Source organism: Synchiropus splendidus, chromosome 1 (genome assembly GCF_027744825.2).
Source record: "Synchiropus splendidus isolate RoL2022-P1 chromosome 1, RoL_Sspl_1.0, whole genome shotgun sequence".
Taxonomy (NCBI): Eukaryota; Metazoa; Chordata; class Actinopteri; order Syngnathiformes; family Callionymidae; genus Synchiropus; species Synchiropus splendidus.
In genome coordinates this window covers 70,616,745-70,632,140 of record NC_071334.1, presented here as the reverse complement: position 1 = coordinate 70,632,140, position 15,396 = coordinate 70,616,745, and the positions used below count along the sequence as shown (strand labels likewise).

The window sequence follows — 15,396 nt, the reverse complement described above, 5'->3', positions numbered from 1 at the left end:
TAGGGTTGTAGTCCAGACCCACCAACCGAGACCAAGACGTGATGATGAGAGTATCGAGACCGAGACAGAGGCGTTTGGAGGTCAAGTCTGAGACGAGACCAAGACATTTGGAGGTGGAGACCGAGATGAGACCAAGACATTTGGAGGTCGAGACCAAGACATTTGGAGGTCGAGACCAAGACAAGACCAACACATTTGGAGGTCGAGACCAAGACAAGACCAAGATATTTGGAGGTCGAGACCGAGACGAGACCAAGACATTTGGAGGTCGAGACCAAGACAAGACCAACACATTTGGAGGTCGAGACCGAGACGAGACCAAGACATTTGGAGGTGGAGACCGAGATGAGACCAAGACATTTGGAGGTCGAGACCAAGACATTTGGAGGTCGAGACCAAGACAAGACCAAGACATTTGGAGGTCGAGACCAAGACGAGAGCAAGACATTTGGAGGTTGAGACCGAGACGAGACCAAGACATTTGGAGGTCAAGACCAAGACGAGAGCAAGACATTTGGAGGTCGAGATCAAAACATTTGGAGATTGAGGCCAAGACGAGACCAAGACAGTATAAAGACTGGAGAGTTTTGAGTCGACGACGAGACAGAGGCAATTGGAGATCAAGACCAAGCTCGAGTACACCACAGAGACTCAGCAGAAGACTGGTTGAAATGTGAGCCATGAGAGGAGGTTTCACAGGAGTCCGTGTCACTCTGTTGCACCTGAAGCTAGCGAGCCTGCAGGACCACTCTGGAGCAGCGGTCAGGGGTTTGAGTCCCTCGGTCCGGAGCCTCTGCGCTGGCTATGGAAGGCCGTGATGACAGCCACATTTCCTGTAGTTACATGATCCAGTGCGGTAAGAACACCAGGTCACTCCGTCAGAGCGGCGGCCCAGACAGAACGCTCCCGTGTCTGCTGATGACTGATGAGAGCCTCAACTGTTGCCATGCATTATGGGCCACGGTGGGAGAGACATGAAGAAACAAGCCACTCCAACAAGCACGCGGTGTTGTGGGCGTGGCTTTGATTTCTTTTGTACGAGGTCAGAGGAATTCCAGCCTGGCGCTGGGAACTCGAGGCTGCCTCCGGTGGTCATGCCACAGGAAGCACACGCTCCCTTCCTGTTTTCAGAGATGACTCCTGCGGCTCGCAGAGCTGCTTCCTGCCTGCGAGGCGCCACCAACATTTGGCTGCAGCTGCGCCCAGGCGGCGCTGTTGAGCGACAGGCCCGAGCCCTTTCCTGTGACTCGCACCCTCACGTGTCTGGGGCTGGGAACGTGCCAGCGACGTCAGTGGATGATGGGAGCCCAGCAAAGTGCCTTTCAGCCACGTTTCTGTGGCCGTTGTGAAAAACAGGATCCATTTGACGTCCCGTGGGAAAGTGAGCTGAGTGGTTAATGCGGTGTTAATGCTGCCGCACTCCGCCGGGGCCTGATAAGCCTCCTGCTTTTAGAGAGGCCCATTTGAAGCCAGGAGCTGGAGCAGAGCTCCTGCAAGCCAACTCGACCCAAGTCAGCGACTGGCGGACACAGAGGGAGGCCTGACATCCCGAGCCAGGAAGTCATGCAGCGCTATGGCGGCTTCCACCCAGGAAAAAGAAGGAGTCAAAGGAGTCAGGGCTGCTGCGGGGTGTGGTGGCAGGTGTGGGAGGAGCTGAGAGGAGGAGAGGAGGCTCCAAAGTGCTTCTGGGGGCCCGTCCAACACTGAGCTGGAATCTGCTCCTGCGTCAAACTCAGTTGCCATCGTGCTGCCGGTGCTCAGGCAGTCGTTAGCATGATGATGATAGCTTCAGCTCTCCTGGTCAGGAGGACAAACAAGACTAACCACGCGCTACACGCCGTCCTCGCCTTCCTATGTCACAACGGAGCAGACGTTTCTGAGCCCATGGGCGGGAAGTCACCCGCCTCAGATGAAGGAACCATACATGAGGTGCTCCCTCTGCCTGACTTCGTCGTCACAAACCTCAGAAAGTTAGCTAGCGCTAAAGATGAAGACAGTGATGCGTTTCAAGACGAGCTGTCAGTCAAACCTCAGACGTCACAACCAGGAAATGAATGACAAGACGAGGAGTTCCAGAGGTGTCAGCGGGACCCGATGGTGCCGACCGTTTGAACTCAGCTCGCAGTGGCGGTGAGCGGGTTGCAACACGCGGCCTGGAGACGAGGCCTGGTGAACCGGCGCTCCGGGTCTGGGAGCGTGTCACAGCTGGCGAGAGGGAGAGTCACAGCTCGCTCCAGGCGAATCTGTCCGTGAGAGGGAAGCGGAGGAGATGGGGGAGGTGAGGGGGAGGGGGGGAGCGTTCCCATGATGTGATGTTTCCATCATTTCAAACTGAAAACAAGCAGAGAGATTTCAGGCGGGAGGCGAAGGCGATTGTGCTGATGAGGCAAAACCACGGCCTCCAGAGCGGCACGTGTGATGCGGTCGCAGGCTGCTGAGGCGTCAGGTCCGGCACCGCTTCAGACGCTCCTGAGACTGGGTCACGGACCCGGGGAAGACTCGTCACATTTGAATGGCCACTGTCGTATCTGACAATCGAGCTGGTTCACTTGTGATACCGCGGCGCGGCACGCTGCCCTCAAGGGGGCGTCGGTCAGTGACTCCTTCCACGACTGAAAAGCTAGCAGCTAATGTCATGTAAGAAAACAGAGTGGACATTCAAGCAAGGTCGAGGTGAAGAAAGAGCTCGCTGGGTTTCTCCTTTCACCTCCGGTCTCCGGCTTTGGTGTGACCCAGAGAGAAGCACAGGCATCCAGGAGAGACAGTGGACAGGTGAGGTGTCCAGCTGGGAGGAGGCCCCGGGGCAGAGCCAGGACTCGGACGTGTGAGAGACAAACACCTCGCCCTCACAGCTCCTGGACCCCACAGAAGTCCCCTCAGGTCAAGGCCGGTCACGGCGCGCCTCCCACCTTCACTGTGACAGCGTTGCGGCGGAGCATCGTGACGGCTGCTCCGTTTGCGCGCACAAAAAAGGCTGGCTTTGTTGCCGGATGTGGGAAAAACATCCAATAGACTCTAAAAAAAGCACAGGAAGGAAACTGGGGGTGGGGTGGCCGTGAGGAGGGGGGCGGTGGTGGAGAGTGGGAGTGAGAAAGGAATGTTCGCTGCTCTCTTTCGCCTCCTTGTTATCAAGCACACACACGAGAAGCTCCGACTTCCTCTCCATGGCCAGAACCCACCGATCCACTTCCCCAGACCCACGCGACGTGGCGTCCCTCCACTGGATCCCTACGACCCCACTTCCCTGCACTGGCAGCCATTGTTGGAATCTCAGCTATGAAAGGCTTTTCCTCTCTGCTCTTGATTCCTATTCTGTTTGATAGAGTTCCTCAAAAGCTTTTTCCTTCTTAGTGCTGAAGCTTTGTTTTGTCCAGTTCATATCTGAGTGGGCTTTTGTTTGGGTTCCGCAGGGCCTTTCCTCACTTTTCACCCGGCCACCCGAAGACGGAATAAAGTGTTCACAACACACACACTTGTCTCTCTATCCTTGTGAGGACCTCTCCTGGCCATCACCCTTTCCCCAGCCTCTCCCCCGAAGCCAAACCATCCAATACACACGGCTCACCTGAACCAGGACTAGTCTGAACCAAACTGGAAGCTCAAGTTTTAACCCACCAACTGAGCCTAAACCTTGTGGGGGCCGACCAAATGGAGTGTTTCCAAGAATCGGTCCCCAGAAGCACAGCTATACCAGGTGCACCGACACACACACACGTGGAAGGTAAACATGTTGAGAGTGGAACCACGACCATGAGCTGGTGACGATGGTGTGAAGTTCTTCTCTGTCAGGCAGACCGAACTATGGGGTCCCAGCTTCCAGTGCAGGGGCTTTATCATTAGCCACCAGCTTCTTCTGCAGGGACGTCTCTGCTGGGTTGCAGCTGGCGCAGCGCCCTCTACAGCCTGGCGGACGGCGACTGAATAACGGAAGGATTTCTCTTGGTCCTGTGTCCATCCAGGCCCGTACCAAACAGCCCCAGATAGTTGATCAGAGACAACAATGGAAACGTTTCCTGTTGGCCTGGCGATGGCAGCGAGGCCCGGCCAGAGGTATCAACCGGACCTTGAGGGAGCGGAGAAAGTGACGCGCAGCGGAGAGGAGGGCCACAGACAACAGCAGAAGCAAGGCAGCTGTTTCTTTGTCCGACAGGGAGGTGAAAACGAGAGCTTACAGAAGACAGAAGGCGTCGCCTCCCTTTAATAGCTTCCTGTCTTTCTTCTGCAGAAGCACACCGGCAGCTCCAGTAGTTATTACTACAGCGCCAACGTACACTCCTCCGACAATCGTCCTCCTGCTGCCACTCGTCACAACCCTCTCTGCTTCTGGGGCTGCGGTTCCTTTGAGGACCTGCTCCTTTTCTCTCTGTAGGTCCGTGTCTGAGATGTTCACGAGCTAGCTGAAGCCACACACACGAGCTAGCTGAAGCCAAACACACCAGCTAGCTGAAGCTAAATGCATGAGCTAGCTGAAGCCACACACACGAGCTAGCTGAAGCCAAACACACCAGCTAGCTGAAGCTAAATGCATGAGCTAGCTGAAGCCACACACACCAGCTAGCTGAAGCCAAACGCACAAGGTAGCTGAAGCTAAACACACGAGCTAGCTGAAGCCACACACACCAGCTAGCTGAAGCTAAATGCACGAGCTAGCTGAAGCCAAACACACGAGCTAGATGAAGCCACACACACGAGCTAGCTGAAGCCACACACACGAGCTAGATGAAGCTAAATGCATGAGCTCGCTGAAGCCAGATACACGAGCTAGCAGCGCACCAACACCAACATTCCAGAGCTCTGGCGGGAAACTGGCGCAACGATGTTCCCGCTCAGAGGCAGCAGGACCCGCTACATGAACGCTGGGTTAGCCACAACGTCACTCCGCTCTCCTGAAGAGTGGGGTGAGGCAGCCACTGGAGGAAATGCCCTTCCATCATTCCCTGACTGCCTTCAAAATACAGTGCCACTCAGTGGCCAGGCCTGGTTACTACGATGGCATCACCCAACTCTGGCCGAGGCGCTGAGCGGCACCGTGGCTCTGTCTCTGGGTGCAGACGGATTCATGACCCTTCCTGATTCACCACCAGGAGGGAAGAAGCGGTCCTCAGAGCCGCGTCTTTTCATTGCTGATGCTGAGCTCATGGCTCTGTGAAGAGCCTGAGCTGGTTTCCCCTGACGTGAGCAGAAACTCCTCGTCCAGCCGGATCAGCAAAGCTCAGTTTCCACGGCAACCAAACCAGCTCGTGAGCAGGTTCGCCAGTGGAAGAGCCGGGAAATCATTCTTCACCTTGAGATGCGACTGCCCCCCACACCGTCGTGGGAACTGAGGCCAAGTACAATGTGGATGATGTTAAGTTTTATTTATTTATTTATTTGTATATCTTTTATTTCACTAGTTTATTTTTTAGAAGTAGCTTAATATTTTTATTGTACTATAAATGTACTCTGTATTACTCTTTTTGTCTGTTTTTGTCTTTTGCTAAATGTGTAATATTGATGAAGAAACAAAAAAACATTGTTCCATCACACTCAAGGCAATGGCCACGGAGAAAGGCTTGTACGGTGTGTAGAAGCCTCGGCGAAGGTCGTGCAGATGTGTGAGCAGGAAAACAAAGTTGATACTGGGAGAGTCTGACCACGGAAGTGAGCTGTCTCTCTTTCTCCCCCGGGGACCCAGCAGACCCGGGTCTGCACTACTCACAGCAGCAGAAGGGTGAACAGCAACCCTCTGCTGGAGTTCCAAGTGGAGCAGCATCTACCGTCCACACCCCCCCACAGAGACCCACTCTCTTGCAAACAGTGTCTGTGTGGAGCCGTTCACACAGCCAGGTTCTGTTTAGCTTTCATCTACACCCAGAGGACCGGTGGAGCTCCGAGAGGAACATTACCACCATGCAAATGGACTTGAACTATGACTCGGACCCCAGAGACCGGAGGGTCGGGGTGAGAGAGCGAGGAGGAATAAATGTCTGTGACTCTCTTCAGCGACTCCGGAGCCTGGGAACCTCGACAGCCGCGGCCCGGCTCTGAGAAATATCCTGAGCTGTAATGTAAACATGTCTGAACTCTGAGCCGGCGTGCCCCCCGGCCCCCCCTCCGCCCACCAGCTCAGCCAGTTCAAGCACATGGGCTTGTCGGGACATCAGGAGGCAACTTTCTCGTCTGTGACCCGGAGGAGCAGGAGCTCTTTGGAGTCCACTACAGCAGGATCTAGAGTGTGTCCAGAAACCCTCCACCCCCCACAACAATCCATCACAGACAGCGTCGGCTTGAAAGTAACACATTCCACAAGCGCAGCACCTTGAACCCAGAAAACCCGCCTGACAACCGAACGCAACTTTTTCCAGCAAGGGTCGCGATTCAGACGTGAATCTGAATCCATCATCATAAATGTGCAAATTCCCATGGTTGAAATTCGGAACAGAGGGAAGTAACTCACTAGTGCCGTCACCCGAACACCGTAGAACACCGTATGGGGTGGACGTAAACAAACATGGCTGACTCTCCATGTTATGTCTTGACACTTCAGACACACTTGTCAAATTCTTATTGGACCTAATATGGACCTCATGCGGGCCACAGGGTGGAGACCCAGCACCCAGTTTGATGCAGAGGAGACCCAACAGCGTCAGGACTGAGAGGACGGAGAGGCAGCCCAGCTCTCCCAGAGCAGCTGCGCTCATCTGAGCGGGAAGCAGCGACACGAGCGACGAGTCCAGCTCGCACCTATCGCCGCAGTTGTCCGGCTAAAACCCAACCCTCCTCTGACATCAGCGTGTAGCTTCTCAGGCCCACGGTGAACAACACAGCCATTGTTTGGCTGCGATTCCTCGCTTCACCTCCGGTGCACAGGAGACGCACCTGAGAGCGTTGGTTCCCACAGGGTTCCAGTTTCAGGAGCGCCCCACCTCCAGTCCCTCCCTCTCTTCCCGCACAACGTCCTTCTCTTCCACACGGCCGAGCAGGAAAAACCGGAGCGGATTGGACAGACGTCACTCAGTTCCACACCGAACCTGGAGCTGCCGTGAGGACTGGGTTCAGGTGGCTCAGCAGCACATGCCATGCTGCCAGAACATGTGACAGCAGTGGCCAGTGAAGCAAACCTCACTCACTTAGGACTCATTTCTGGATGCTAATAGCGGTTAGCCTCGCCAAGCTAGCTGTGACAGAGCTGCTCAGCGTCATTCCTCTCAGGCTGCAGACGCTGGATTCACACCATCAGCAGGATGAAGGATTGCATGGTGGTGGTTTACTCCAGATCATGATCTGGTTTCTCGTGCATCTGTGAGCAAAGCTAGAGGCAGATCATGATCTTTTTTTTTTTTTACAGGAAAATACCTGCCATATTGCACCATATCAGACACGAAATACAGAGATATGAAACCCATATGGTTCGGCCCTAGTTGCGAGCCCTGGGTGGTTCCTGTCTTTCACTTTAGGCGTTGTGGTTTTCAAACCAAGAGGTTGGAGGCTTCCAAGATTAAGCTCCACCTTGAGCCCACAGACGGGAACGAGGGTCGAACCAGCCACTGACACGCCACCGATAACATCACTCGCTCATATCACGAGTTTCGGACACTTCCGCGATGATGAAGGGGTCCCCCCTCTGTCAACTGTGCTAGCTTGCTCGAGATGCGAGTTATCTTGGCGGGCGCCAAGTTTTCTGCTCCTCCAGGGTCTGGGTTTGTGACGCCAACTGCCCAAAACCACCCGAGACTGGAGACCGGCCGCTGAGCTGTAGCAGAAGGAGGGGAGAGGTTTATCCTGAGGACCAGACGGGTCCTCGCAGCACCGTCTGGAAGCTGCTCACGTGGTCTCGCTCTTTCAAGGCTGCAGATGAAACGGGTCTCAGCAGCTCGCTTCAAAGACGGCTCCACTGCTGCTGAATAAAACATGAGTGAGTGGGGGAGGCTTCTTCAGACTCCGCCGCGACTGGAGATACTGTAAGAGATCCTTGAATTCCTTTGATATGACACACGCAGCGCGGCTGGAGCGCTCGCCTGGTGTGTGTGTGTGTGCGGCTGCCTTCTCTTTCCCCGTGAGCCCACGATGCTGCTGCTGCTGCTGTTGTTGTTTATCTTTGAAAACTTGTTAACAAACCTAAATACGTCCAGAGAGAAAATGAAAGCGAGCTGGTTTCAGGAAGAGCTGCTATGCAAATGTGGACTTCCAGGTTCTGAGTTGTCCCAGATTTCAGAGGCGCCGCTGAGACTGCATCTGCTGACGCTAGTCCTTTCTGACAAACCAAGTCTCTCTTTCTCAAGTCACTTGCATTTAAGCTCTCAGGCGAAACCTCCAGGTGTTTTTGGACGGCGCTTGCTGCTCCTTCGGTTCTGAGTTCCGTTATCAATGCTGCTTGATCTCTTATTGATTCCCAATAGGAAAACAGGATGAGAAACAGGTCAGTATCAATAGATTTGGGTTTTGGATTAGAGCAGTTCCATTCATGACGCGACCCACTGAAACCGGTTCAGACCAAAGAGGAAGTTGTTAAACTTGTGGATGGGTTCACTGTGTTGCGCAAATGAAGCTGAAGAAGCTCCATGGATTTAGCATCAGAGGAACAGGACTGAGTCTCATCTGGAACAGAGATGAATCCTGTGACGCAGGAACAGTGGAACAGTGGAACAGTGTGACTTCACTGAAACCAAATCCATTCCCTCTGACAACAGTTAGCGCCATGCTAAGCCTCAACGTAGCTGCTAGCTCAGGGGCGACCACCGTCACTGATCCAACACGGAGCACTGTTTCATCATCAGACCATGATGTGGAAGTGGTCCAGTCCTGAAGCCTCATGAAGCACTTTACCATCTGCTGCTCAAACACCTGCATCACTGGCGTCACGGCCGGTACAGTCGGACTTCGAGAACCGGAGTCGAGAACCGATAAGAGGAACCGGAACAAATGATTCCAGAGAGTCTGACAGTTTTGAACCGGTTCTAAAATGTGACCGGTTCTTGATGGCCGGAGCCCCAGAGGATGGATGCTCGTGGAGGACGTGGCCCAATCCGTCACCAACTCAGCGGCGCACCACAAGAAAGGCCGCTCGTAGCCTCACACGCCGGTGGACCTGGACCTCCTGCCGCACCAGGACCGTACAGCGCTGGAGCAACAAAGGTGCTGCAGATCAGCGCGGACCTGAGCGCGACTCGCTCCGGGTCCCTCTCTGGATTAACACCTGACCTCCATCCCCCCCATCCCATGGCACGCGGGCTCTGCTTCTCCAGTGGACGAGCGACAGGCACTTGAACCTCGCTCTCCCCTGAGGACGCAGCAATCAAGATAAGAGAGTTGATGTTGGCGAGGCTGTTGACAACTGCTGCAGCTGATGGTATCACCACACCATGTTTACTGGGAGAAAAAGGAGGACATCCATTTCACGCACAGTTCAGCCGCAGGACCCTGGCGCGTCCTCACAGAGGGCGCTGGGAATCCACCCTCCTCCAATCGCAGAACCTCACCATGGAGCCGCCGTCACGCTCTCCACCGTCCATCAGGGGGCGTGAACGTGACCCGTTTCCTGTGTTCAGTAATCACTCCGCTTTGTCCCAGACAGCTGCAGTTTCCAGCCGTGGTTAAGGTCCCGACCGTGTTTGGGGTGGTGCCCAGAGAATGCCGTCGTCTGATTTACAGCTCAGTAGTGGAGTGGGATGGGAAAAGCACAGCGAGGAAACACGCATCTAAACGTCGAGGCTAAGCTGCAGTTGAGTCAACAGTGGATGCCCAACACAGCCTGAGAGCTGCTGTCATGTGGTGGATCTGTGAGAGGCGAAGCACAACACACGCCCTGTGGATCTACGCTGTACCAGACCTGTCACCAGAGCAGGGCCTCCAGAGCGTTAGTCCTCGCCCAGGACTTCTGCAGGGTCTGTTTGACTCTGAGTAAACACATGAGAAATGTGTTCAGTGGCGACAAAAAAAAGTTACCACAATAAATGTTGTCATTTCATCCATGTTCCTTCTCCTCAATGTGTTGGACACTACAGTCTCACTGTTTGATGATGGAACTCAGGAGTGGAGTTTGTCTCCAACACCATGGTTTGTTGATGTCTCAATAGAGCAGTGAACTCTGCAGTGCAGAGATGAGAAACTCAATGTTTCAGGTCTCTGGTAGAAGCCGCTGGTGTCTGACAGGCGGCTCTGCCAGCTTTATTTAGGGCTTCAATGGAGCCCTCTGTCTGTCTGTCTGTCTGTCTGTCTGTCTGTCTGCTGTGTCTCATGTCTCTGAACACTTGAACTATGGAGCAGTCTGGACACAGTTCCTAGATGCTGCTGAAGAAACACTAGAAACCATCAGGTGAAGAAATGATCATGGAGTCAGAGTCTATTCTCCAGATCATGACCCAAACTGTCAGTCCTTTGTCTTGTGTGGTGAAAAACCTCGTCACAATTCTCTCTCTCCTAAAATGCTTGTTCTCCATGGTCTTATTGAAGATGTCACTCAGACTTTGAGGCTTTAGAATTTGTTGACGGTCCCTAACTGATGGCGGCTCCTAGCATTAGCGCTGCCTGTGAGAGTGTGTCCTCCATCAGTGAAGCCTCATGGGGACGCGGAAGAAGACGCCGCCGCCAATATCCAAGTGTTGTCACCTTGGCAGCAGGAGAGCTGCATGTGTTGATGTGAACCAAGGCAGAGGAGCGCCTCAGAGAACCTGTGAGGACCACTCCATCTCATCAAAGAAACAGGGATCCAGAGACTCAGAGTCCACCAGTGTCATGATCCAAGGTTCCCTGGATTCAACATCACTTTCAAACGACCATGGTGAACCACAGTCCACCACACTCTCCACAGCTGTCACACGCCGCGGAGCTGGAGAGCGCCGTCACCCTCTCCTCATGTTCACGTGTGAAGGTCCAATGCAGCCAGTGAGCCACATTGTGAGATGCAGAATTGTCACTGTAGACACTGTGTTTGGTAGGATATGGTGAACAGTAAGTTATCGCCCCTCCCTTCTCAAAGCACTGCCGAGGAGCCCTTGAGCTTCCAAGCGCTTGATGGCCAGCACATTTTCCACCAAGCCACTCGCTGAGCCAATGGTTCCAGTGCGATAATGGGGTGTGACCAGTGAGGTCGGGTCACCGCGACACTCAGAGGAGAGTTGGCATGCTAGCACTAGCTCAGTGGCACCAGTGGGTCGCCAGTCCCGCCCTCAGCTCGGGGCACCAAGAGGCGTCCAGAGTTGAAGGAAGCGAGGGTGCGTTCTACTCCCCTGGCGGGTGGTTGCCTCCTCTCGGAGGCTGGACCGACTCATCCCTGTGACCCAGGACCTGCTCCAGTCACGACCCAGATCTGACGTCACACATCACTGGTGGAATGAACCAAATCATTTGGTAAATGGAAGGATCAGCGAGCGCTTCATCCATCTTTGCTATTTCTCAAATTTCGTGGAGAATATCCTCATGTTAATCTGGACTGGATGAGCAGCGCTCCTAATCCTGCTGCCTCATTCCCGGGATTGAATCAGCGAGCAGACGACAACAGAGGTCACGTCGCTCCGGCTCATGTTAGACAGTCTGGAGTGAGAGTGGGGGGAAGACGGGCGGCATGTGGGTCCACCGGGCATGAGGAGAGGTCCAAGGTCCGGGTGTCCACGTGGCTCAGGCCTGGGAGCTGATGGCTGAGAGGACGCCTCAGGGACAGCAGCGCCACCACTGGGTGGAGGCAGGAAGCTTCTGATCTGCCAGTCACAAGAACACTGCAACTCAGACTGCCTCTGGACCACACTCTGACCGGACCACATTCAGAACCGCTCTGTATTTTGGCTGTGCCATCTGCCGTGGACACCCACGGTCAGATACAGTCACAGAGCAGGAGCCTGTTAGCAGCAGCTAACTGCTAACATGAGACAGATACAAAGGTATATGCTGAGCTAATCACGTGCTAGCTAACGTCGCATGGCTAACCGTTTTGATTCAAATGTCACAAGGCAGTTCAGCCAAGTTCCAGCTCGCAGGAACCAAAGGAGCAGGAAAGTTACAGGCCGTCAGCACGGCGCCTCTCCAGAGCCCCGTGCTGCGTTAAAGGTTGGTGGCTTAGATGAAGCTGGAGAAGATCATCGACCGCTTTATTTTGAACCATCACACCGGAGTAAAGTAAAGTAAAGAATGGTTGAATTATATTATATTAAAGTACCACCACTAATTATTATATATTATTGAATTATTATTATGAACTGTAAATGGGCAAAAAAAAGTTGAAGTCAAAATAAAATAAATTATGTAAAGAGAAATGGAATTATTATGCAGAACAACAACAACAAACTAGAGCCCTAAAAGATCTGTTTCCCCCCCCAAATTCTGGTTTTTATTTAATTTGACTGGTGGGACAGTAACAAATTGAATTGATTTTTTTTTTTTTGAGAGGAGAAACTGTCTCTACTGATTTCACATTCCCAGCCCCCTGGTCCTTCTACGTGAGGTCTCTGCGAGAAGTAGTTGCCCCACTGACGATGAACTACAGCAGTGAGTTCCCCGATCCAAGGCCTCTTGGTTTATCCACCTCTGTCTCAGGATGAACGCGAGCCAGCGCTCTCATGCACCGATCCACTTCGACGACGACACTAAACAGTGGACAATTCTAGCCCCGCCCACTCCCGCCCCAACACAGGCTCAGCTCTCATGGCTACATTGTTTCAAATGGAGGTGCCCCGTCTACGCAGCAGAGTCACGTTCACTCAACACTAGACCAATTCCACGACCCGCCACTCGGTGATGGCGGGGTCTACAGTTCCGGGGGGGGTGTTGCAGTGGCCTCGGGGAAACACACCTCTGCTCCTCTCACCACATGGAGAAACGAAACACCACTGACCTCTTTCACAGACAATACGGTCCGTCAGAGGTTCAGACCCGGTGTTGACGTCTCTCTCTCTGGTATGCAAATGAGGTGAAGGCCTGACGGCCTCAGCTGCTCCCGTGTCGTGCGGAGCCCACAGTCACAATACAATCATCGCCGCCTTTAATGGCTCTTCTGGAAACAAACATTGCTTTGTTTACTTTCCATCCAGCTTTCACCCGCTGCCATCACTGAAACGCTGCTGGGGAAATAACTGCAGACCAACTCCCTGATGCCCTGGACAGGAACAGGAAGTCACTTCTGTAGGCTGTTATTAAACAGATCCATCACGGAGACGACAGCGGATTGTAGGTCATGAGTCAAGTCAGTTCCACTGTGATCTGAGGTCAGGTCGAGGGGGCAGCGCTGGAGTGAGGAAGACCAGTGCGTACCCAGGTGCTTGAGATCCTCCCACAGGTGTATCAGTCTTCCACTGAAGAGCGAGTCACAATGTGTTTCTTTATCCTGGATCAGCCTGGTTGAGTCTGGCGAGGGCCCCTGTGTGGCCCCTGCGGCCCTCGGCCTCTGTCATGAGCCTGTCAGTCAAACTGAAGGGGAGGACGAAGCCCGTTTCCTGCCTGCGAAGAGGTTTTTGCTTCAAACCAGTTTGAGGCGTTTGATCTTGTGCGTGTCTCAGTCCTGATGGAAAACAGAGCAGCTGCTCGCTGGTTTGCTGTTGCTGCTGAATGTTGCCGACGACTGAGGTTATGGCCGTGAAAACGCAGCTGGTTCTTCATCACCAGGACCCTCCGCAGCACGAGGCGCTGACTGGAGTTCATCCGACAGTTGTGACTCCAGGACATGAGCGTCTCTGACGGAGCGGTTCTCGCGACTGTGCTCCCCGCTCCGGCACACATGGGCTCCACCGCGGCCGCCGTCACTGCACAGTGACCCCCAGCGCTTTCCTCAGACTCGTGTCGGGCCCAACCATGTCCTGCTAACACGTCCGGACTTGGACCTTCCAGTCAGTTGAAAACAGGAAGTAAACAAACCCAGCATAAGTTTGATTTGGGTCAACAGCACCCCAGAAATGAAGCATGGATGGATCATCCACGCTCCTCAACACGCTGGTGGCGATGGCTCCCTGCCACGACCCTTCAGCAACACAGCAACGCTCCAACAGAGCTACTCACAGCCACCGGTCCAGTCACTTTGACATGTTAGCTTGCGCCCTCAGTAGTAGCAGTAGTTGGGACCTCCGCTACATAAGCACCAGAGCTAGCTATAATGGCCACCAAAGCAAAGACACATGGCCAGTAACGCTGTCGCGAGCGGCGCTACAGACAAGGTCAAACCCGGCTGCCAGTCTGAGCAACTCCAGTCTGCCTGAAAACAAATCACTGGAATGTCTGGACTCCACGGGTCAGTCTCAACTAGGCCAGCGTGAACACGATTCACTGCCCTCTAGTGGCCGCCATCAAGGCAACGGAACCTTCGCACAAGCGTGATGCCAGGAGATAGAAGTTAAAAACTCGACGGCCCAGCTTAAGCAACCCCGGACCGCGAGCGGCCCATCACGTGACACGAACACCATGACGTCAGAGCTCACCGCCATCCGCATCGACACCTTCTGGTCCCCGTCCGGGCCCCTCTGCTCTCCATTGGCGCGGCTGTACTCCGGGGGTTGCGGGTTCGACGCCCGGCTGGCCTTGCTCTTGCGGGTCCCAGGCCCCTGCTGGACTATGTTGAGGAGGTGCAGGGTGCTCTCGTGCTCCCGGTCGGTGGTCTCGGCCTGACCCCTCTGGTAGCGGCTCTCGCAGGTGGAGTGGTGACGCCGGCACAGCGCGATGCGCGCGCGCAGGCGCTCCACGATGGCGCTGTGGAGCTGTGGCACCGCGGAGCCTCTGGAGGCGCCGACCCCGCCGGACATGGAGCCCACAGCGACGCCCAACATGGGCGCGAAGGCTCCCGCGGCGGACTGCGCGGGGGCGGCCTCTCCCATGGCCCGAGAAGTTGCGAGGCGGATCTCAGTTCGGCCAGAGAAGTTCGTGCGTGGAAACGCAGCTAGGATCCCATGTGGAAGCCCAGGCTCGCGCGCGCGAACGCTCCCGGACCCGCTCCAGTCAGGCGTGAGATGAGAAGCTGCCCGGTGTCGCCGCCGCCGCCGTCGTCATCCCACGGCTCCAGGAAACGAGGAGAACTTCACCACTCACGACATTTCGGAGCGAGACCTTCCTCCCTCCGTCCCGCCATGACACGCGCAGTACGCTAAGCAGCGCGGAGCTTCGCTCGTGTGTCCGCGCGGCGCGCCGAGCCAACAGCGGAGCTCTCGAGACACAGACCTTCATTGTACCAACATTCCTCTCTGGAGAGCAGACGCCCGCTCGGAGCGCCCCCTGGCGGACGCGGCCAGAACAACACCGACAGGGCCACTCCAGAGAACTTGGACTCAAAACACGGGCGCCTGTGAAGCGGGACCTCGAGTCAGCGGCAAACACACCCAAATCAAGCGAGGCTCAGCAGACGTGACTCCCCGTGAGAGCCAATTCAAAACAATCAGGAAACACTGTCCGCAGAACAGTTGTTCGGTCAGAGCGCCGCAAAATCGCCTGTAAAACAATCAACAC

The 15,396-nt window shown here is 54.6% G+C and overlaps 1 protein-coding gene across 1 annotated transcript in view; it reads right to left on the bottom strand.

The window, feature by feature from the left end:
• The window catches only part of zmp:0000001236 (mastermind-like protein 2), a 26,402-nt gene extending 11,075 nt beyond the window's left edge, over nt 1-15,327 (bottom strand). The window contains exon 1 of the mRNA XM_053853459.1: nt 14,379-15,327. Coding sequence (XP_053709434.1) covers nt 14,379-14,771 — 393 coding nt within the window. The 5' untranslated portion in view covers nt 14,772-15,327. The remainder of the gene's footprint in view (nt 1-14,378) is intronic.
• Between the last annotated feature and the right edge of the window lie 69 nt (nt 15,328-15,396).